This window comes from Ovis aries, chromosome 2, assembly GCF_016772045.2.
Source record: "Ovis aries strain OAR_USU_Benz2616 breed Rambouillet chromosome 2, ARS-UI_Ramb_v3.0, whole genome shotgun sequence".
Taxonomy (NCBI): Eukaryota; Metazoa; Chordata; class Mammalia; order Artiodactyla; family Bovidae; genus Ovis; species Ovis aries.
In genome coordinates this window covers 65,901,323-65,926,148 of record NC_056055.1, presented here as the reverse complement: position 1 = coordinate 65,926,148, position 24,826 = coordinate 65,901,323, and the positions used below count along the sequence as shown (strand labels likewise).

Sequence of the window (24,826 nt, the reverse complement as noted above, 5' to 3'; positions counted from 1 at the left end):
TTTATATATTCCACAAATAGAAAAACTGAAGTAATACTCTCTTCATAAAACTTACTCCGTCTACTCCAATCTATGCCTCTTTCTGCTTTTTGGAACTCAGTAACATCTAATTGAAAATTATTTTTTATTGTACTAGCTCAATTGTACTTCTCAAGTAAATGCCTAAAACAAGCATTTGAAAAATACCTGGTGATTGATTGATTTGAAAAGTGATGTTATCAGTCCTACTTTTAGGTTTTCACTTAAAATTTAAACACACACACACACATATATATATATTATTTATATGTTAATATATATCCTTGGAGAAGGCAATGGCACCCCACTCCAGTACTCTTGCCTGGAAAATCCCATGGACAGAGGATCCTGGTAGGCTGCAGTCCATGGGGTCGCTAAGAGTCAGGCACGACTGAGCGACTTCACTTTCGCTTTTCACTTTCATGCCTTGGAGAAGGAAATGGCAACCCACTCCAGTGTTCTTGCCTGGAGAATCCCAGAGACAGTGGGCCCCCGTCTATGGGGTCGCACGGAGTCGGACACGACTGAAGCGACTTAGCAGCAGCAGTAGCAGCAGCAATATATATACTTAATTATATTTAATCAATTTTATGGTATTAAATTAACATATCAATTCCATTAATTGAATTTGAGTATATATAAATTCAGTTTAATAAAATATATACACACACACACTGAACACTATACTGTCTCATATAATCTGTCCCCTTTACCAGCTTTCCTTCAACCTGTTCAGATTGGTTCTTTTTTCTGTGTTGAGCTGCATAAAAGAGGGTCATATGTTAGCTTTTCCTTGGATCATTCATACTCTCAGTTTAGATATAGTATTTGATGGGAAAGGGGAAAAGAAGCAATAGAGTCATTATATTGCCATTTTGTGGATAATTAACGTAAATGTTCCCACTGACTGATTCTCATGAGGAATGCCACACTCAAGAGCTGTGTGCTCTGGTGACACTTTATACATTCATCATGTATACTATGTATACATGTATACTAGTTATTGGTACTCATGCCTGTGTTGTAGATTTCCAATTAATCTCCAGTGTGCCACATCCTGCCTAACCTCTTACAGTGAAAGGTTAACTTGGAAAGCAGTTTACAAAGGCAGCAATTAAAAAAAAAAAATAAAGCCACCAGTATTCTGTGTCTGTACAAGATGTTTCCAACGTTTCTTACTTCCCTTCTGAGGTCACAAGACAGAATCCAGTTTTGACATGCTTTTTATAGAAAATTCTAGAAAAGAGACAAGGCAAGATGAAATTAACAACAAATAAAATGGACATGAAGTTGGCATGCTTGCTATTTGTTTCCTTCTTTCTCACTTGACATTCCAATTATGTCTAAATCATGCTGGAGTACCATCCATCAAGATCAATTACTGTCTTTGGACAGATCTCACAGAGACAAATGACAGGCCTGTGGCATCCTTCAGCTTTAGCTAGAACTCTCTTGAGGAGCAGAAGGAACCAGCGGCCACCACCCAGAAAGACATGCCTTAGGGAATACAGTCTACACCTGGAGTTCTAAAATGATACTTTCCTGATGGATTTTCTCGTCTTTGGTCATTTTCATGTTCTTTGGAAACAACCTTGTCACATCTCTGTTAGGATACAGTTAAATAATTTGAAGCCATGCAACAAATTTTCCTTCATTTCCACTTTGTGTTTCATTTATGCCTTTACTTCATCTAATTCACTTTCACTTTCAATCCAAAAATGTAGGGACCCCATTGTTGTGTTGCTGTTTAGTCACTGAGTCATGGCCGACTCTTTGTGACCCCATGGATTTGTAGCCCACCAGGCTCCTCTGTACATGGGATTTACCAGGCAAAAATACTGGAGTGGGGTGGCCATTTCCTTCTCCAGGGGATCTTCCTGACCCAGGGATCAAATTCATTTTTCCTGTTTTGGCAGGTAGATTCTTTACTGCTGAGCCACCAAGGAAGTTCCCTTTAAACAGACAAATCAGACTTTTATCTTGAATACATTATTCACCTCCTATATTTGAAAGCGAGCCCTTGCTCATTTATTCTTCACAGTACCTGAGGCAAATTCCATGGGCACATAAGGATGTAAAGTCTATCTGTGCCTGCCCCGTTGATGACCTTCCAAAAGCTATGACTACTTAAAACTTTAAGGTTTTCTGCTTCTTTGAGTTCTGCTTCTTGCCTCAGGTATCTAAAAATGGTAAATCCAGGTGATAATTTTGGGCATAAACTTGACAAAATAAACACAAACATCAATAAAACAATTTGGATGAAGAAGGGGCATCATCTCAGGACACACACTCATTCAGATGTCTTTTTCAGGCTGACATTTTTCATCAGTGGGTACTTGCTCACTAACTGATAAATGAAGGGCTAGACCATATTTCTCTGAAATCTGAGACTTGAGTTGACAATTATCAAGCAAAGTAATCTTTGACTTGCTCTTCAGGCACCTACAGTTGGAAGGGTATTCCTGACTAGGAGTAAAGCTGGTCATCTCAGGCAACACAGCAAAAAGGGGAATCCTAATATTTAAAAACTGAGGTAACTAAATCTAATGCTACTTGGATAGCAGTCATCTATTTATGCCTACAGTGATGGCATGTATTTCATGATGCAGAAATAACATTTGATAATATTTCTACAGCAATGAAATTAGTCAGGGAAAGTGACTTGTGACTCATTGTAAACTAAGACAGATGAGAAATAGAAAATCCAGTACATCAATAAGGAAAAAAACGAAGTCTGACCATTTTTTTTTTTCTGGTAGTATATGCCTCAGAACAGAGATGGGGAGAAAAGATAAAAATAAGAATTTAATTGTAATTGTCTCCTAGTTTATCCAAACCCACAGCACTGAGATAGTCTGCCTTTTTCTACCTCACATAATCTCATCTACAAAAGTTAATCAGTTTTTCCAATCATAGTTTGCTTCCAGAGTCATTCCCTTTCAGATTCATGTTCTTGAAAGGTGGTTATTAGCAGAGAATTTAAAGTCAAAATATCAAGTTCACAAAAGTTCAGATACAAAGTATGTAAATTTTTTTCCACATCTTTAGGATTATGAAATTGAAAAGCTTTAGAGCTGAATATAAAAATTTATAGTCCTTGGGCATATATTATTTAACAACTTGTAAATGAAGTTAAAATTTTAAAAATTGTATTTACATTTCTAAAGTAACTGAAAAATAAAAATAAATTATTTCAAACCCCAATTCAGGTTTCATAAACCAAGTATATATGTTCCCTATATTCAATATTATATGTACAATCGCACACTTTTATTTGCATGCTGCTGCTGCTGCTAAGTCACTTCAGTTGTGAGCAACTCTATGCAATCCCATAGATGGCAGCCCACCAGCCTCCACCGTCCCTGGGATTCTCCAGGCAAGAACACTGGAGTGGGTTGCCATTTCCTTCTCCAATACATGAAAGTGAAAAGTGAAAGTGAACTCGCTCAGTCGTGTCCAGCTCTTCGTGACCCCATGGGCTGCAGCGTACTCTGTTTATATGAACATAGTTATGCATTTATATTTACTTGTAGTGAAATATGTCTCAACTCTGTTGGACTCTGTTGAAAATCAAAGAAAAATGCTTCTTGATGAATAAAGTCCAGCTGGGTCATTTTTTTTTTAAGCATATAATAGGCACACTAATGATTTTTAAAACTGGCTGCACATGTGTGGTTGGACAATTTCTTATCAAGTTAAATAAACATGATTAATCCTGGCAGTTATTCAGAGGGCACACAGAAACATTCTGAATGCATTTGATCATGTTAAATTTATAACTGCTTTCCTGAAGCAGAGCATACTTTTATCATAATATTAATATATATATATATATTTAGATTTAGGGCTTTCCATGTGGTTCAGATGGTAAAGAATCCACCCACAATGTAGGAGACCTAAGTTTGATCCCTGGGTTGGGAAGATCTCCTGGAGAAGGGAAAGGATACCCACTCCAGTGTTCTGGCCTGGAGAATTTCATGGACTGTATAGTTCATGGGGTCGCAGAGAGTCAGACATGACTGAGTGACTTTCACTCACTCATATTTAGATCAGCAAATATAATGTTCCCTTTTAGTCTTCTATGTTCTTAATAATCATTTTAAAAATTTTCTGAAAATTATTGGTTTTAATTTTAATAATTCTAAAGATATAAAAATATCTTAACTCTTTATCTTCGTACTAGTTATACTCATTATAGGGCATGGTATTTCTGACTCTTAATTTTAGAGTTGGGGTATGATGTTCTGGGTGGGGGAAGGAAAAGAATCCATATGATATAGAGCTGATCTGCTTGGATTTCAGTTTGTAACCAGAAATGCATTGATTTTATCTTTTTAGAATACACAGAAAAATAAAAAATTAAATTATAACAAAAAGAGAAAGCTGAAGGCAGCTTAAGTATACTTATATATTTAAAAGATAGTATCATTGAAGTACTGTATGAGGAAACAATAGAGCATATACCACAAAACACATTTCAGTAAATTTTTATAATATACTGAACTGGCCTGGGATCATGGGCTGTATGGCCTGGAGAAAGCACTTAATTTCTCTGTGTATCTGTCCCCTAGGTTAAATAATATATAGAGCCATGCCCAGCTCCAAATGTGTAATATTTCTCTTATATTAAAACAGAATCAGGAAAAGCAGCTTATCAGAGATTTCAACATTTTTCAAGGAACCCAACCCAAGACAACGACAAAAAAACAAGCACAAGGTCCATATTTTCATTGTATATAAACCTGGAAATCTGAAGTGCTGAGGTTTCTTGAAAGGAAATATGCATTCTGAGTGTAAACTTACATCTACTTTGTAGGAATACAACAAAACAATGCCAGCACTAAGACAGAAAAAGTGCCAAAGCTAAAGGCTATATACATTCTTTAATAACTGATTGTTATATTTAAATTAATGAGAACTACGGCTAAGTTTTTAATAAAAGCAAAGCATCATTGGACATGAGTTTGAGCAAGCTCTGGGATGGGAGATGGTGAAGGATAGGGAAGTCTGGCATGCTGCAGTCCAAGGAGTCACAAAGAGTTGGGCACGACTGAGTGACTGAACAACAAAGCATAGCTGAGGATCTTCAACTTTTATTGGTAACAGACACAGGACCATGTAGGCAAATATTCTGTTTAGTTTGTTAACTATAAAATGGACTGGTACTTACCATTAAAGAAGATAATGATAACTTCATCGAATTTGCCAGAAGCAAACTCTAACTTGGTGCTTTTTTCTTTTAATATCAAAAGTTTCAACAGGGCCTAAAGTCACTGGAGAAGGCAATGGTAACTCACTCCAGGACTCTTGCCTGGAAAATCCCATGGACGGAGGAGCCTGGTGGGCTGTAGTCCATGCGGTCAGGAAGAGTCAGACATGACTGAGCAACTGCACTTTCACTTTTCACTTTCATGCATTGGAGAAGGAAATGGCAACCCACTCCAGTGTTCTTGCCTGGAGAATCCCAGGGATGGTGGAGCCTGGTGGGCTGCCGTCTATGGGGTTGCACAGAGTTAGACACGACTGACGTGACTTGGCACAGCAGCAGCAGCAAAGTCACTGTCAGTGTTCACAATGTTAAGCTGAGAGCTCTGTGCCTCTGATTTTCTTCCTTTCACATGCCTAGGTACACGAACTAAGGGCTAGTACCTGTACTAACTAAGGGAAGTGTGCTGCTTAATGCCTTACCAGGTGTGCTCGGCTGGTGGCAAAGACAAGAGGAGGAATGGGGAGAGGAGAAATGGCATTGAGTTGCCATGCTGAGTCTGTTTTAAATTGGGCTGGGTGAGGGAGAGGCGCCAGAGGGAGTGGTCCGAGTAGACAAACTCACTTGTCATTACTATTATTATAATGATACACTTGTCAGTTTATAAGACTTGCTATGAGCTCTTTGAGGGTAGAAATAGCTTTTTTTTTCTTCCATATCTTAGTGCATGGCACCCAGTAGACACTTACTGTATATTTATGGGAGGGATGAATAAAAGATGCCCAATTCCTTTGGGGTTTCTTTCTCCCATTACATCCATGAGTTAGAATTGATTAGGTTAGGAAATTCCTTTTTTAAAACTTCAATAGCTCCTTTGAGTTCTCCTCCTTAAAGTCACCCACATCTTCAGATGAATTACTTCTAATCATCTGCAGGAGGGGATCTCAGATGCAGGGGCTGGCTGTGCAAGGAGGTCCTCCAAAGGGTTGGTGCCTTGGACTGTTGAAAGCAGCACGGGGAAGGGAGCTGCTAGATCAAGGAAAGTGTGTGAAGGATTCAAGATCAGTTTACACAGGACCAGAGTGGTTACCATTATAGACAGTCCACTCTCCAAGCCAGTCTAGAGGGATATGATGGGACAGGGCACCAAACGCTTTTGTAAACATTTAGTATTTGTACACACATAGCAGCTTGGGAAAGCTAGTGTTTGGAGGTCAAGCCTGGAAGTTGCAGATCCCAGCTTCTCTCAAGTTGCTAACCTCCATTATGTGGTCCAGGTTAGTTGTGCTTCACATGTAAAACCCCAGTTTCTGTGCTTTTTAGCCATTTGTGTGTCTTCTTTGGAGAAATGTCAATTTAGATCTTCTGCTCATTTTTTGATTTTTTTTTTTGACATTGAGCTGCACAAGCTGTTTGTATATTTTGATTAATCCCTTGTCAGTTGCATAGTTTGCAAATATTTTCTCCCATTCTGTAGGTTATGTTTTCATGTTGTTTATGGTTTCCTTTGGTGTGCAACAGTTGTTAAGTTTAATTAGATCTCATTTGTGTATTTTTATTTTAATTACTCTAGGAGGTGGGTCAAAAAAGATATCATTGCAATTTAAGTCAGAGAGTGTTCTGCCTATGTTTTCCTTTAAGAGTATTATAGTATCCATCCTTACATTTAGGTCTTTAATTCACTTTATTTTTGTGTATGGTGTTAGAGAGCGTTTTAATTTCATTCTTTTTCAAGTGGCTTCTCAGTTTTCCCAGCACCACTTATTGAAAAGACTGTCTTTTCTCCATTGCATCTTCTTGCTTCCTCTGTCACAGATTAGACCATAGGCGCATGGGTTTATCTCTGGACTTTCCATCTTATTCCACTGAGCTAGATTTCTGTTTTTGTGCTAGTAACATACTGTTTTAATGACTATAGGTTTGTAATATACCTTTGAAACTGCAATGAGGTATCACCTCACACCTGCCAGAATGGCCATCATTAAAAACCTACAAACAATAAATGCTGAAGAGGGTGTGGAGAAAAGGGAACCCTCCTATGGAGAAAGTATGGAGGTTCCTTAAAAAACTAAAAATAGAGCTACCATATGATCTAGCAATCCCAGTCCTTGGCATATATCTGGAGAGAACCATAATTCAAAAAGGATATACACATTCTAATATTCATCACAGTACTATCTCCAACAGCTGGGAGATGGAAGCTACCTAAGTATCAACTGACAGAGGAATGGATAAAGAAGATATGGTGTACATATATAATGGAATACTATGCAGTCATTAAAAAGAATGAAATAATGCCACATGCAGCAACATGAATGGACCCAGGGAGTATCATACTAAGTAAAGTAAGTCAGGCAGAGAAAATCATATAATATCACTTATATGTGGAATCTAATAAAAATGATACAAATGAACCTATTTACAAAACAGAAACCAACTCAAAAATCTCAAAATCAAACGTATGATCACCAAAGGGAAAACATAAATCTTTAAAACAAATTTACGATTATCAAAGGGAAAACATGGGGAGGGGAGTGATGAATTGGGAGATCGGGATTAACACATATATGCTACTATACATAGAATAGATGACAACTGATGACCTACTGTATAGCACAAGGAACTCTACTCAGTATTCTGTAATTACCTATATATGAAGAGAATATGAAAAATAATATATACATATATATATTTATAAGGAATGTACACCTAAACTAACATATTATAAGTCAACTATCTTCCAATAAAAGTCATTGGAAAAAAAAAAAACCCAACACCAATTCCTTAGTGGAAGGAGGAAAAGAGAAAAGGAAAATGAAGAGGAAGGAGCCCATGTCCTATGGCCCCTCCATTCTCCTAGTTCTCCTTATCATCAGTGTGGACTAGCGTAGCTTTCATGGTATTTCCCACTTCATAGGACATTTAGAATATGTTCTCCTGCTCTTCCCAGCCTCCTTCCCATGCCAAACCATCAATCAACTTACACACTCTCTTCCAAGTTTGGAACACAAGCTTAACACTCATAGTTTAAATCCAGGGCCTGGCAAATTACCTACCCGCCTTCTTCTGAATATTTATGCCCAAATGCCAGGATGTCGGATGCCCGTCCACTCCCATCACAGACAACAACTGGCACAGGAGGGGTGTCTCGAAGGTACTCCAAGACAATTGAGATCACATTGGGTCCTCCTTCCACAATCAGTGCCACCACTGGAACGCCTTGACCGATTCCTGCATTAAAAAAGGAAAAGAAAAGGAAAAAAAAGAGAAAAGAACACAAAGCCAGCAAACCAAAGAAACAAAAAGAGAAACAAAAAGCACAAACTAAAATTACTGAGCATGGGGAGGAAACAACATATGAAGGGATAACACAGAGCGAAAATTTACAGAAAACCCTTCAGCAGAATTTTCCTACCAGAGAGTCCATTAGACTTTGCCCTCTCCCTGTAACTCCCAGGGTGCTGGGGTCAGTTAACATGTTGATGACAATACCTCACAGGGGAGGCATAGAGTGAGAAGCTGGGAAAACTGGTTAGTAGAGGAAGCCAGTAGCTGAAAGATTGGAAGCTAAATGTGATCATAAGCAAGTCTCATGTGAATTTCAATGGCCAGTTTCCTATATGAAACATGGAAAGTTAAAAAAAAAAAAAGTCACCTTCCTGAAGTTATCACAGTGCTAAGAAAATGCCTAAGTGGTTTTTATATTAAAGGCTACCAAAATCAGCTTAACTTGTGGAATCAACTGCTAGCTAAATTAGGGGTCTATCTATTTCAGGCCACAGGTGATCAGCTTGGTTATGGATTTTTAACATATAACGGTCATAATAAATTACCATGAGATATGGCATCTGCCATTTGCCATTATTGTGTCCTTCACCATAGAGTGAGTTGCCACGCACATGATGGGCAAACATTGGTTGAATTCAGCTGAATTAAGGAATTTCAGCTATTTACACTGAGTCAAGAGACACTGCTGTTTTCAAGTAAAAAATTACCCTAACATCAGCACTTATGTATGTTCAATCTAACGTATAGAGAAGTACTGAAAACAAATGTCCATGAGAGACCTGATGAGAAAAGAAAGTGAAAGAAAAGTGGAAGTGTTAGTCTCTCAGTCATGTCCTACTCTGCAACCCCATGGACTGTAGCCTGCCAGGCTTCTCTCTCTGTCCATGGAATTCTCCAGGCAAGAATAGTGGAGTGGGTAGCCATTCCCTTCTCAAGGAGATCCTCCTGACCCAGGGATCAAACCTAGGTCTCCCTCATTGCAGGCAGACTCTTTACCATCTGAGCCACCAGGGAAGCCCATGAGAAACAAATTAGTTTTCAAGTGACACCTCAAGTTATCATCATTGGTGAATGAATAACTTCCTTTGTTCAATAACTTATTTTGTCACATCGTATTTTTTCACTCTATCTTCTCAGTATAGTTAGGAAAATGGGCAGTTCCATAACAATGAGATGGTTTTGTAAGGTACACAAAGCAGTTATCTTAAAAAGGAAAGAATCAAGCTTTTGTACCATTTCTGTAAATATGAACTGAAAAAACCCCTTAGTCACCTCAGTTCTTTGTCTTCCCCCTTCTGCTATGGTATTTTATCTTTTATCAAGAAACTGCTTCCCTATGAGAAATGAGTTTGATGTTTGATTTCTTGCTCCATTAATAAAAGATTCTATTAGACTTGTGTGACCAGTTTTACTTCTAAAGTATAAGTACATCAGTCTCCTTAGGGCCTTAAATCAGTGTTTTTCATGGTTTGATTTTCATCTGTAAAGAATGGTCCAAAATGCCAGTTACACATAGAAGAATGCTATTTTAAATTTACATTTAAAAAATGTAAGAAAATGACAATTGTTGATTAAGGCAAGAAGCCAAGATTTCTTTTTGTTCCCGAAAGGAATTGTGAGACAGATGACTCATAGTCTCATCAGAGTTTTCTGTGGATGGGAAGTTTTTGAGAATTAACTCTCTCAAATCCAAGAAGAGGGAAGTAAAAGGTCATGCTGTTCTCCTTTGACCCAGAGCCCTAAGGACTCAAACAAAAGGGCATTTTAAAGCTCTGTTTTGGTGTCTATGAAGGAGACACTTTCCCCACTGCTGTTGATTATGATTAAGTTCCTGTTGAAAGGCACATTGAAGATTAGGGCTAACTTGAAATGTTAATACAGCATACTTCTTTTTGAGGAGAATTTTCTGACATAAAAAATACCCACTCCTATACAGATTTATATTCTAAAGTGCCTTGGAAAAGACTCTTTTCTAAGGTACAATACAAGTTATTTTATAAAGCATTTTATGTTTATACATAAACTTACATGTTTAAAGATATTTTATAAGGTATTTCCAAAGTACCATGCCATTTAGTTTTCTCCTTTGCTTTTCTTCAGCACATACTCCTATATTGTTTTATGTCAAGGGACAATACACCGTACCTGCTGTTTTATACCAAATGATAACATTTACACTACTTCTAGGATCTTCTAAGATAGGCTAAATTCTGTTTAGCCTAAATTGGCTACATTCTCATTCTTGAGCACTGATTCTATCAGTGGATCATTACTCCTACTCACAGACCAACTATGATCCATTCATGGAGGAAGAAGTCATAAAATGGACCTTCTAGAATATTCCTGATCTAGAGTCTACCAGAAAATAGGTAAGATGTCTGGAAAATTCTCCTCTCTTTGAGAGGAAACATAGGTGCAAACATAGGCTTTCCTGGTGACTTAGACACTAAAGGATCCACCTGCAATGCAGGAGAGCTGAGTTCAATCCCTGGGTCAGGAAGATCCCCTGGAGAAGGGCATGGAAGCCCCCTCCAGTATTCTCACCTGGAGAATCCCATGGACGGGACCCTGGCAGGCTACAGTCCATGAGGCCACAATGCGCCAACACAACAAAGCAACAGAGCACACACGCATGCCTAGGTGCGAAGGACCACTTTTCATGGCAGATGTGAGCAGTGAGCTGTCAGCTGTGTCTGTCAATAAATCAAACTGTTACACCCTAGAAAGAGAGAAGCATTTGGATGGTCATGTTTCCTGTATTTGAAACGAAGCTGTAAGCAACTGAAATGAAGGAAACAACTATATTAATTCATATATATATATATATATATCAGGGCTAAAAATTGGATGGAGCAAAAATCAAAACATTATCTATTTTTTCATAAATTGAATATATCCAATATATCTAATGACTCCAAATTCTCTCCCATTTCCTTTAGATAAAAATTTGTTCCAAAGACTATTAAAAACCTTTAAAGCCTAAAATAGTAGCAGTTTTGATTTTCTTAGTTACAGGTGGTAGAGAATCAGGCCATGCCTAAAAATATGCTTTGTGTAAATTAAATGTGCCAATATATGGTAACATTAAACTTTTTTGTCAATACACACACAGATACACACACATACACACACCCTACTCTCATGTATTGCCTTTTTCTGAGAAAAGAAAATGATATAAAATAATTAGTAATGATCCAAAGTAATGGTCCTTAGCCTATTTTTTTTTTTTGAGACAAGAATCTTTGAATACTTTTGTGAATCCAGTGAAAGCCAATGATCTTTTCCCAAGAAAAACAAAGGCACATATGGACAGTCACAAAAATGCTTCTATGCAATTTTAAAAGTTCATGGATTCCTAAAGTCTATTCATAAAAACCTTGCTAATGGACTCTCACAAAGCCCCACCCTAAATTAAGAACATTGATACACAGTTGGTTATCTGTATCTGTGAGTTTCACATCCATGAATTCAACCAACTGCAAATCGAAAAAAAAAAATTCCAGCAAGATCCAAAAAGCAAAACTTGAATTTGCTGGGCGTTGGCAATTAATGCCATAGCATTGTTCTGTACTGAGTATTATAAGTGATTTAGAGGTGATTTAAAGTTTACTGCAGGACGCGCATGGGCTGCCTGCAAATACTGCACCATTTTATACAAAGGACTTGAGCATCTGCAGTTTTGGTGTCTGGGGGGTGGGACTGGAACCAATCTCCTGAGGATACTGAAGGACCACTATATATGCAATGAGCATCAGTCTGTGTTCTTTTATGAAGCTCACTGAAAGTCAAAGTGTTAGTTGCTCAGTCATGTCCGCTTCTTTGTGACCCCATGGACCATTAGGCTCCTTTGTCCATGGAATTTTCCAGGCAAGAATATTGGAATGGGTTGCCATTCCCTTCTCCAGGGAATCTTCCCGACCCAGGCATCGAACCTGGGTCTTCTGCAATGCAGGCAGATTCCCCTAAGCCACCAGGGGAATTCAATCCCATCATTTCATGGCAAATAGATGGGGAAACAATGAAAACAGTGCAGACTTTATTTTCTTGGACTCCAAAAATCACTGCAGATGGTGATCGCAGCCATGAAATTAAAAGATGCTTGCTCCTTGGAAGAAAAGTTATGACCAACCTAGACAGCATATTAAAAAGCAGAGACATTACTTTGCTGACTAAGGTCTGTCTAGTCAAAGCTATGGTTTTTCCAGTAGTCATGTATAGATGTGAGAGTTGGACTATAAAGAAAGATGAATGCCGAAGAATTGATGCTTTTGAACTGTGGTGTTGGAGGAGACTCTTTAGAGTTCCTTGGACTGCAAGGAGATCAAACCAGCCCATCCTAAAGGAAATTAGTCCTGAATATTCACTGGAAGGACTGATGCTAAAGCTGAAGTTCCAATACTTTGGCCACCTGATGTGAAGAACTGACTCACCACAAAAGGCCCTGATGCTGGGAAAGATTGAAGGCAGGAAAAGAAGGGGATGACAGAGGATGAGATGGTTGGATGGCATTGACTTGATGGACTTGAGTCTGAGAAAGCTCTGGGAATTGGTGATGGACAGGGAAGCCTGGCGTGCTCCAGTCAATGGGGTCACAAAGAGTTAGACACAACTCAGCAACTGAACTTAACTGATGAAACGCACTGAGACGTCTGAGACAGGTTCTAGAAAAGGTTTTCAGACAAAACGCTAGTCTGGGGAAACTATATCACATTGTTACTGCCCAGTTATATTGATTAACCAAACTTCCCACTGTCTATAGTTTATTTCTCCTCCTATCCTTCATTCCTTTCTCTTTTCCTTGTTTTTCTTGATTTCTTCCATTCACATTTTCTTTTCTAAATGGTATTTTGGATAAGGGATATTTTAAAAGTCTCTAGAGAAAATAAATTTTATAAATCTGTAGCATATGACCTCATTAGTAAAGAAAAAAGCTTTTTAAAATATCAAGAATGGTATATTTTTATTAGTGAAATAAAGAAAGCATTTCGAGAACTCACTGAAGATCCAGCTGGATTCATAAGGACCACTACCAATTTATGCCCACAAAGGAAGTAATATAATTATTCTAAAGAGCTTCACAAATGTACTTGTTCATCTGAAACTACTGACGGACCAGTCACAAAAAGCAGTTTAGATTTATAGTTTTTTAAAAATACAACCTTTATTATTACCAAAAAGTTCTCATTTTATCTAGGTCCCTCAGAGGCTTTTTTTGGTTAATACTTGCTCTTTTGGTTTGGGGAAAATTTTTCATTTTCTACCAGAACCAAGAACTTCTTAGAGATTTCCATTAGAATTTAATTTTAGAGCAACACAACGTTGCTTAATTAGGAAGAGGCAAGATGTTTGCCACACTCTTTATAGTTTTTGTAATTTTGGAACTGGAGGCATTATAGCCTATAAAAAAACATGTGAGCTTGAGTAATGGACTTAGCAATCTAGGGGATTCCAGGTTGACCCAGGGCTTTTAAATTATAAACTGAGCCCCAATTAATGCTTCTTTGCAGAAGATAACCTTTTAGACTTCTGTCTCATTTTGTTATACCTGCTATGCAGTTCAGCCTGGGCTACCAATAATTCAAATATTGTCAAAATTGGCATTAAACAAAGAACAGGTTGGGTACTGTGAAGAAGGGAGGTGGAAGGGATAGAAGAACATCTTAAAATTCCAAAAGAGTTTTTCCTGTTTCTTTCTTCATTGGCATGAGACTATAGTCTATGATCAGTTCAGCCACAAGTAAAAATACTTGGTGTACTGTAGCGAAATTCTTGGACAACTAGAAATTTGATCCAACTAAATTAATCCTTTGGTTTACTGTCAACCTTACTGTATATGACCTAAAATGCCAATGGGCTCAGAAATACTGTATTTTTTGTTGGAAAACAGTTTATTATTTACATAATGATGGAGCATAGAAGATTGATATTAAGTCAGTGACCAAAGCCACACATCATGTGATCATTTGGAAAAGGGGCTTGAAACTTTACATGAGAGATGACTTCTTGAAGATCTTAGTCACTTTGAGACCAAGACAGTGATGGGTAGACATTTCTGTTTACCAGATAAAATTGTTTAGCAGTAACGTGGACACAGTTAACTCACTGGCCTTGCCAGTTCTGGGATTATGCAATTCTTAATGATTCAGAAGTTTGTCAAGAGAATTCATATGCTTTGAAAGTATGCACATAGTAAGAGTTTGTCAACATAGTTTATGCTGCACAATTATAAATTTATATTAGTAAAATTTGTACATCATTAAAAAGCACTGAACGCATCCTCTTTATCCCATTTCTCATTTGAATAGTCTAGTCTTTGATTCAATGGTTGATTCAACCAATAGATATACTGGTCACTGTCTCCTGTATTTGGACTATAAAGGGGTGATAAACTCACTAAGCCATTAAGGTCTTGTAGTTTACAAACAGAACTTTATACAGATCGGGGGGTGGGTGGGTGGCAACAATTACTGTAGTGATGGGAGAAGAAGCAGTCAAGCTATTAGTATCTACCTGATTTTAATAGGTACCAGTTTACTGCCTACTTGAGAAATAGTGACTGAACTTTGCATAATGCTACAGCTTTTTACAAGTATTGAATAGTTTTAGAATTAGGTTCTTGCTACTCTTAATGCAACTCTTCTGTGGTCCGGAAATACTGGGATGGATTTATGAAAATTAAATAAAGCTGGTAATCAGCTATATTTGACAACACTCGATGCTATTCTTTGTTATTAAGTTTAACGTGCTTCTTACAATTAGGCAGTTTACCAGAACATGAATATTCAGGTATAACTGTAGAATATTACTCTACAGAGAATAATATTTTAATATGCTTTTTTCCCCCCAAAATAAACATGATTGGAAATCTCTGAGCTACTAAGGAGCAGCATGAGCCCAAGAAAATATCTAGGGATGATATAAAAAAATGCACCTCATTTTAACTAGAATGTCTCTTCAGTCTTCGAAGGAAGCAGATGTTTTAGATACTGCCTTCATGTTTTGGAGATAGAATACATTATCTATCCAAGAGAACAGAACTATAATTGGAATGTGCCTGATCTTACTTGGAAGTGGGTAATAAACCCATTTGTTCTAACAAATCCTGACCATATACTCAATTGGTAAATGCCAATTCCACTTCAAACCAATGTCATGTATCATTATTATTACAATTTTTTGTCACTATAATTCTGCACCTAAATGGATGCTTAGAAAATTATCTGGAAATATAAAATACTGCACAAATTATTGGAGAAGGCAATGGCACCCCACTCCAGTACTCTTGCCTGGAAAATCCCATGGACAGAGAAGCCTGCTGGGCTGCTGTCTATGGGGTCGCACAGAGTCGGACACGACTGACGCGACTTAGCAGCAGCAGCAACAGCAGCACAAATTATTAAGTCAGAAGAAAATCACATGCAACAAGATGCTTCACTTTTAGACATTTAATCTAGCCTTCACCTTCGCCTGTCCTTAACTATATGGAAAGTCCTCAGATGCTCTTTTCTCAGTGTGAGGACCCTGGCAGGAGACAGTAGTTGGGGGCCCTTTGGAGAAGAAAAATCGGGGATGGAAGAGGTTGGTGGGTTTTTTTTTTTTTTTTTTTGTGGTAGGGTTTTAAGAGGCAATATTCAGGTCTAACTTGAGTGTAAACATACCATCTACACGGTGTCAGGTAGGCCTTCATTTTGGAGCATAGCTGATGCTCACGTGGGAAGCCTGATCACCAGTCATGGTGACTCCTCTGCTTCTCTCACTCACAAAGTCTATCAAGGAACTTCAACAGCAGACGGGATTTAGATGGCTTTCCAAGAGTCCTAAGTCCAAAGGCAGAGACAGTGATCACACCACTCTGAATACCCTTGACTCCTGGAGAGGGGCACTCTCTTCTACAAGCCAGTTAGGCTGGGGCAACGTGGGCCCCAAGACTGGGGTTCTGCCTTGATTTCAGTGAAGTTTTCTGGAAGCACTTTGTCATGCAACAGCACCAGCCCCCCCAGCCCTACACTCCGGAAGCCTGGCCCTGTCTCACTCTCTCAGACGACACTCTTCTTTAGCTCACAGGATGCCTGTCTGGAACTGGGCTGAACCTATCCTGTCCTGACCCCCACCTCTGATTCTCAGTTCCACAACTGCCTCTACCTTCATTTATCTGCTGCCTCCTGTTGACCCCCACTTTCCGGCTCAGCATTTCTTCTATTTCCTTCAATCTCTTCTGTTTTACCCCCTTACTACTATAAACTTTGACAATATGTTTACACAAAACTACTAACATGGTAGCTGGAATTATGCAGAAATGCATCTTGATATGAATTGATAAACCAAAAATATATTTTAGAATTCTACACACATCTAATACACAGAGTTGGCATACAATTCATAGGGTTGTTTAGAGTAATAAATTGAGCTATTTGTAAAGCACATAGAACAGAGCCTGGCACTTACTGAGAACTATGTGGTTAAACAAACACAACTATAAAGATTCTTATTTATATTTATTAAATGTATAAATGATTCATGAAGATAAATGTAATTTATGTATTTAAACCAAAAGAATGCTCAGACAAATATTTTGAAACACACTTTTCTGAAGTCCGAATATTCTCTCATGCAGACCAAAAATATGCTTGCTGCTGCTGCTAAGCTGCTTCAGTCGTGTCTGACTCTGTGTGACCCCATAGACGGCAGCCCACCAGGCTCCTCCATGCCTGGGATTCTCCAGGCAAGAACACTGGAGTGGGTTGCCATTTCCTTCTCCAGTGCAGGAAAGTGAAAAGTGAAAGTGAAGTCGCTCAGTCGTGTCCGACTCTTCATGACCCCATGGACTGCAGCCTACCAGGCTCCTCTGCCCATGGGATTTTCCAGGCAAGAGTACTGGAGTGGGGTGCCATTGCCTTCTCCAATAATATGCTTAGGAAGCCCAATTCCTTTATCTTGTATCAAAACACTAGAAGTCTGCTTTGGTGTAGGTGATCTTTCATGTCATTCTCCAAATGCTTTCTACCAAGGGGCTTCTCCTCAGTGATTCAATCAACTTAAGTCTTTTGAATTCTCTGGGCTGGACAGAGATGTAAATGCCAAGGAACAGAACCCATAAGTTGATTTCAAGGATTTTAAATGCTAATAAACAAACTTAGCTTTTGACTTAGTCAATGGAAAACAGTTATCCTCTCAAGGCCAGATAGCTCTGACTGAAATGTTCTGCTATTAATGTCTGTATGTTTTTAGGACATCCAAACAACATCCCATGTGAATCATTTCAAAAGAAAGGGAACAGCCAATCCCAAAGGCTATAAGGCAAGTATTACTTTCATAAAAAGAGAGCGCCAGCATTATTTTCTTTGAGGCCATTGTTTGCAGGCTGAATGTTTTAATGTAATTGATCTAAGTCTACAAGAAAACTCACTCAAACAAAGCTATAGCCTTCTTAGTCTGCTCTGTTCAAAAGCCACATCAAAAGGCATTCCTTGCCTTCTCAAATATAAGGTAATCAAAGTGGTTCTAACTCATTTTACTTTTTAATTCTTTCCCCTATAAATGTGCCAGGAACCAAGTCCACAGCTTTTACAAGTTCCATTGGCTTCTTGGCAGAATTCATAAGCAGCAGAGCAGCCAGGGGAATTATGAATTGAAAAAACATGGACAGACCTAGCCCACAGTGCAGGGCATACCTGGGTAGGATAGGGAAATGGTAAGAGAAAGGAAAATATTGCTGGTAATGGCAAAATGGTATATCAATTTGCCCTTCCAAAATAATTTTAAAAAATCTCTCTGCATCATTTGAAGGAGTCTGCAATTATTTCTCCCTGCTCTAAATGTGAAACGTTTGATTCTCTCTTTGAGGCATATTCTTTTTAACTTACTCTTTCTGGAGAACTTGCATGCATCCTGCAGTTCCCAGGTTCAAAGACAAGTCTACCTTATGCCCCCCTTTCACCCCCCACGAGGCAGAACTAACTATTCTCATTGTGTGTTCTTATAGTACTTACTTTTTTAAGAAGCCCATGCCAACGGATATTCTTTATAAATTTGTCAACAAACTATATTGTTATAAAAGAAAAAATTTTCATAGTACCTTATATATCTCTCATTAAATTCCATGTTTGGACATCTCTTTTCTCTCTAGGTAGGTTTATCTTTGTATCCACAGCATATCATATAGTGTTCTACATGCTGTGGTTGCTCACTAAAATTTGGGTACAGAAGGAAGACAAGATACTGAATCTCCTCAAGTATATCCTGATTGCTCATATATTAGAAAACGATGTAATTATTTCCATAGAAATGTTCAAATCTTTTATGGTATAAACTAGTTTCCCTCAGTCAACTGATCTGAGTTTCAAGGCATTCCGATCTGATTTCAATTCTCATGAAATCAGGAAGTGAAGTGAAGTGAATTGAAAGTCACTCAGTTACGTCCTACTCTTTGCGACCCCATGGACTTATACAGTCCACGGAATTCACCAGGCCGGAATACTAGAGTGGGTAGCCTTTCCCTTCTCCAAGAGATCTTCCCAACCCAGGAATTGAACCCAGGTCTCCCGCACTGCAGGTGGATTCTTTACCAAGGAGCTATGAGGGAAGCCCTCATGAAATCAGGAATTATGCCAAATGCCCAGTTTCTGTGCTGTTAGTTTTCCTGTGGACTACTGAGATTGCTTTCTGATTTCTCTGCCTCTGCAACAAACATCATGTAACTGCTAGTTATCATCTGTAAATAGTCTTCTCTGTAACAATCTTTAGTGGGTTCCCAATACTTATAGATAAAAGTCCAAATCATTTTGTATGACAGACAAGGCTCCCTATATGCTGAACCCAATCTTTATTCACAGCCTCAGCTCTCCAGAACTTTCTGTTCACTCTGATTCTAGTCTCATCCAGACTATTTTCTCTATCCTTCATCTAGGATTATTTTAAAATTTCTCTTCAGCTATCCTAATTTTCAGAAAGGGTTATCTTGCCCTAATCTGGGTTTCATGAGGAAGAACTTTTCCTAAACTCATCCTTGGGTTTCCTATGCTCTTTTACTCACTTGGTAAATTGAAGAAGAATTGGATTTGCTCACTCTTCTTTCTCTTGGCATCTTCCTGCCTGCAGGAAACCTGACATCTCCCAACTCCCCCAGTACTGCCCCTGAGGATGCGTGCAGTAGGATGGGGGATGAAGGCTTACTGTGGAATTCTGCATAATGCTGGTGAGTCCATAAACCCACTTGGTCAACAGTCTAAAAGTCATGTATGCTAACTTGTCCCTCAACTAAAAATGATATTCTGTGTTCCATCAACTACTTCTTTTATTTCTCAAAGTGTTTAGAACTTGAATGAGGACTAGAGGTGCTATTTATTGTGGACCCTTATAAACTCTAACTCAATCTTCCAAGTCCAGTTCAAATTTTACCAATTCCTGAGGCCCTTCCTAACTCCCCGAGGCAATATTAATTATTCATTCCTTTGTAGTCCCATTGTTTAGTTTTTTATTTTTCTACATATCCTATGGCACTTTTAAAATTCTGCTTTGCTTTAATGAAAGTTTCATTCACTACACTGTAAACTCTTTGGGACAGAGATAACATTCTAGTTTCTACAGTGCCTCACACTTAGAAGGCAGTTCAAATAAATACTTCTGAAATGAAACAAAATTAGAAAGTACAATGTCTAGGGTCTATACCTTGGGACTACTGCTGCTGCTGCTGCTGCTGCTGCATTGTTTCAGTCATGTCTGACTCTGTGCGACCCCATAGACGGCAGCCCACCAGGCTCCTCCGTCCCTGGGACTCTCCAGGCAAGAACACTGGAGTGGGTTGCCATTTCCTTCTCCAATGCATGCAAGTGAAAAGTGAAAGTGAAGTTGCTCAGTCGTGTCTGACCCTCAGCGACGCCATGGACTGCAGCCTACCAGGCCCCTCCATTCATGGGATTTTCCAGGCAAGAGTACTGGAGTGGGCTGCCGTTTTCTTCTCCATACCTTGGGACTAGCACACCTGAAAAGGAGTGACTAAATAAATAGGTTGTTGTAAAGAGACTGAGTATCATATCTCTATACTATTGATGAAAACTGCTGAAGTAGAGATGGCAGCCATTTAAATGGCCCTTGGTGCTCTTTCACAGGCTTTTACTACTGGCCTCAGTGGTGGTTAGAGACCTAGAAGAGAACATGGTCAGAAACCTGGGTGAGTGCTCACACTTTGCCTGTCCATCTGGATTAAATTTGGAAGAGTCCAGATTCTTATTTATGTCTCAGAATTGGACCTAACTAGAGTGACAACACGGAGAAGGCAATGGCAGCCCACTCTAGTACTCTTGCCTGGAGAATCCCATAGATGCAGGAGCCTGGAAGGCTGCAGTCCATGGGGTCGCGAAGAGTCTGACACAACTGAGCGACTTCCCTTTCACTTTTTACTTTCATGCATTGGAGAAGGAAATGGCAACCCACTCCAGTGTTCTTGCCTGGAGAATCTCAGGGACGGCAGAGCCTGGTGGGCTGCCGTCTAGGGGGTCGCACAGAGTTGGACACAACTGACGCGACTTAGCAGTAGCAATAGCAGAATGACAACATGTCCTGGCCACTGGGTAAATGATGCAAGGTTTACATTCTTCCCCTGCTAGAAGAATGTCCATAAAAGCTATTACTTCCTCTGGCTGAGATGAATAGGGAACTATATGACTAAAGTGGAAACCTAATTCTGCCTCTGACGTGATGGATACATATTAGCAGCTAAGTTGCTGTAGACCAGGAATGACCTTCATTTACCACCCAAGTTATTATAGTTATTAAGATAACTGACTGCCATTATCATGTATGAGACAATGGAAGGGTACTGATTATTTGGGATTTAGTACTGATATTTAATTCAATTTCTGACCAGCAGTTGGGAAAAGCAATACATTTTTATTTGATTATCTGGCATCTTTTCCAAAAGATAATGTGCCCAATCTGATCAAAACTTGACTGTTACTAAATTCTCAGTGAGAAAATGGTGACAATGTCATGGGGAACCTTCTTGCTTCTGGTTTCAAGTTTCCATGGGGAGGGAGCTCCATGTGGGTGACTCATCCAGCCTTCTGTCCTTCTCTTACTCATCTCCACATATAGAATTGAGGAAACTGGTTGAGGAGAAGGCAATGGCACTCCACTCCAGGACTCTTGCCTGGAAAATCTCATGGACAGGGGAGCCTGGTGGGCTGCCGTCTATGGGGTTGCACAGAGTTGGACATGACTGAGTGCCTTCACTTTCACTTTTCACTTTCATGCATTGGAGAAGGAAATGGTAACGCACTCCAGTGTTCTTGCCTGGAGAATCCCAGGGACAAGGGAGCCTGGTGGACTGCCATCTATGGAGTTGCAGAGAGTTGGATGCAACCGAAGCAACGCAGCAGCAGCAGCAGCAGCAACCTGGTTGAAAAGTCTTTCAATGAGGAGGATTTATCACCTTTTTTCCTTTTTCTCCATGGACCAGTGCCTGTCAGTGATATCAGTAAAGTTGCTTCTGTAGATCCAATTTTCTTCTCTGGTTGCCTGCCTATGGGCTGAAATGAGCAGGCAAACCCATCTGGCCCTCTCACTAAGTCATTATCTCCAACTACTTCATCATTAATAAAAGTGATATTTTGATCTCCATCTGCTTGACTCTAGTGTTCAACTCTCAATTTGAATCTTGTCCTGTCAAGAGTGAGTTATAATTTACTGGACTTCCTCAAGGTCCAAAATCATGAATCACAATGCTGTTATTTCTGTTTCTGGCATTCATTTTGAAGCAGCATTTAACAAATTTGAGCCTCTGGTTCAAGTTTGTGAGCATGATCTTATTTTTCAAATGCAAATAAAGCCTTTTCTGAAGACAATTTTTCCTTAATTTCCTTATAGTTCCTTAAAAGGAAACAACAACTGCCACAGATTTAAAAAAGCTTATCAAAAAATGGAGCCCAAACAAGGTACTTATGAATTTTTGGGTTGCAGTGAATGACTATATGTAGTGAAGTCTACTCAGCCAACTGACTGAAGGCTCTTTCCCCCACAGGTGAAGTAGCAGCTATAGCTAGAGCACCCACCAGTTGCTGGGCACTCAGCCAGGCAGACTGTACATGCTCACTCAATTTGCTCACCAACTCTAAGATAGAGATATTATCATCCACATTTTACAGTTAAATAAATGGAGGCATTGAGAGCAAATTTCAAGTCTGAACAGGGTTTCAAACAGAGGTCTGTTAGGAAATTCAGAGCCTGCACTCTGCATTCTACTTGGCTTGTCTCTCATTATGGTGACTATGTAATTTATCATACAAAAACCAGGGCGTTCTCATAAGTGAAGAGGTCATCATTAATAATTTCTGGGGGATGAAAACCAGAACTATTTAGTTTTGGACAAACCTATACATATGATGGCTGTGAGAGTTGGACTATGAAGAAGGCTGAGCACCGAAGAATTGATGCTTTTGAACTGTGGTGTTGGAGAAGACTCTTGAGAGTCCCTTGGACTGCAAGGAGATCCAACCAGTCCATTCTGAAGGAGATCAACCCTGGGATTTCTTTGGAAGGAATGATGCTAAAGCTGAAACTCCAGTACTTTGGCCACCTCATGTGAAGAGTTGACTCACTGGAAAAGACTCTGACTGGGAGGGATTGGGGGCAGGAGGAGAAGGGGACGACAGAGGATGAGATGGCTGGATGGCATCACGGACTCGATGGATGAGTCTGAGTGAACTCTGGGAGTTGGTGATGGATAGGGAGGCCTGGCGTGCTGCGATTCATGGGGTTGCAAAGAGTCAGACATGACTGAGTGACTGAACTGAACCATGGCAAATGGCACCCCACTCCAGTACTCTTGCCTGGAAAATCCCATGGACGGAGGAGCCTGGTAGGCTGCAGTCCATGGGGTCGCTAAGAGTCAGACATGACTGAGCAACTGCACTTTCACTTTTCACTTTCATGCATTGGAGAAGGAAATGGCAACCCACTCCAGTATTCTTGCCTGGAGAATCCCAGGGATGGGGGAGCCTGGTGGGCTACCATCTATGGGATCACACAGAGTCGGACACGACTGAAGCGACTTAGCAGCAGCAGCATACATATGATCTCTCTAAGGTCTCAAATGAATTTCTAGCAGATTTTTTAAAACAGATGCCAATTTCAGATATTTAGAAAGGAGCCTGAGTTTATTCACTGTTTCTTTGTTTGCCTCTTCCTGGCTTACAAAAGCCAAGACTCACTAGTTGCCCCTCCCTGATTCCTGAGATCCAGTTTCTAGTGCCATCTAAATAAATCACAGCTGTTCATTATCAGAGATATTTCTTCCTCTAGACACACAGAGGGATGAAGCTCCAAGGAAGGATTGGATCATTAAGCAAAGGAAAATAGCAACAACAATATCAGCAGCACCTGCATAAATCCTTTAGGGGGAAATGATCAATTTAAAGTTTTTCTCATGTTCTAGCATATCCTTGTTGGTGCTGGAAATAAATATCTTCTTTTCTCTCTTATAAATAAATGCCTCATTATATTCAATCACTTATGCACACTGGAGTGTCGTGATGAGAAATTGGATATAGTCAAAACCTAGGGGCATGCAGGGGGTATTCTGGGTCCTTAATCACTGGAGGTGGTTAACCTCATTATCCTACTCTGTCAAGTTGGTGGGAAGTAGCCCCTTGGCTTTTTACTACCGTTGCCATGAAGAGTCATTTGACTGCAATAATAAGTGCTAACTTATTAGGGTTAGCACTTTAGGGTTATCCTAATGTTTTATATATATATAAGAGAGTGTGACACTCAAAGGACTGTTCTTAAAACCCTGATTCTAATGTGCAAAGAACTAGTTTGTGCATTGAAAATTATCACAGGAAGGGGTGGGTGGAAATGCCCATTTTTCAGTTCTCGGCTCTTCTTACCATCAGTGTCTTCTCTAGCAGGATGGCTATCAAACCTAGCATGCTCCAGAATCACCCCGAGGATCAGCGAAAATACACAAAGCTTCTGATCGGTGGGTCTAGAATGGGACTTGAGGATGTGCATTTCTTTACCAGCTGATCCACAAGGGAAGCCTGAGGGTGTACATTTCTAACAAGTTTCTGGGTGATGCTGTTGTTGCTGGTCCAGGGACCACACTTTGAGAACTACTGTCTTCACAGTGCAGGGAGTAGAGACTTTGGCCTTTGAAAATAAGTGAAACCCAAGATGTGCCCCTTGGAGTAAATTAACATGAAAGCCCCTGCAGCATTACTGAAACATCCTTGTTATATTTCCAAAGTCTAAACAAGAGTCTGCAAACTTTTCCTATAACAGGCCAGACAGCAAATGTTTTCAGCCTTGCAGGCCAGA

General features: G+C 39.4%; 1 protein-coding gene across 11 annotated transcripts in view; it reads right to left on the bottom strand.

Annotated features, from left to right (window-relative positions):
- Window positions 1-24,826, bottom strand: part of TRPM3 (transient receptor potential cation channel subfamily M member 3) — a 599,217-nt gene that overhangs the window by 214,096 nt on the left and 360,295 nt on the right. For 10 of the 11 annotated variants that reach the window (XM_042243350.1, XM_042243355.1, XM_042243351.1 and 7 more), the window contains one exon: window positions 8,281-8,455. In XM_042243350.1, coding sequence (XP_042099284.1) covers window positions 8,281-8,455 — 175 coding nt within the window. Of the gene's footprint in view, window positions 1-8,276; window positions 8,456-24,826 lie in introns of those variants that run through there. The other variant, XM_042243357.1, reaches the window with a different exon arrangement.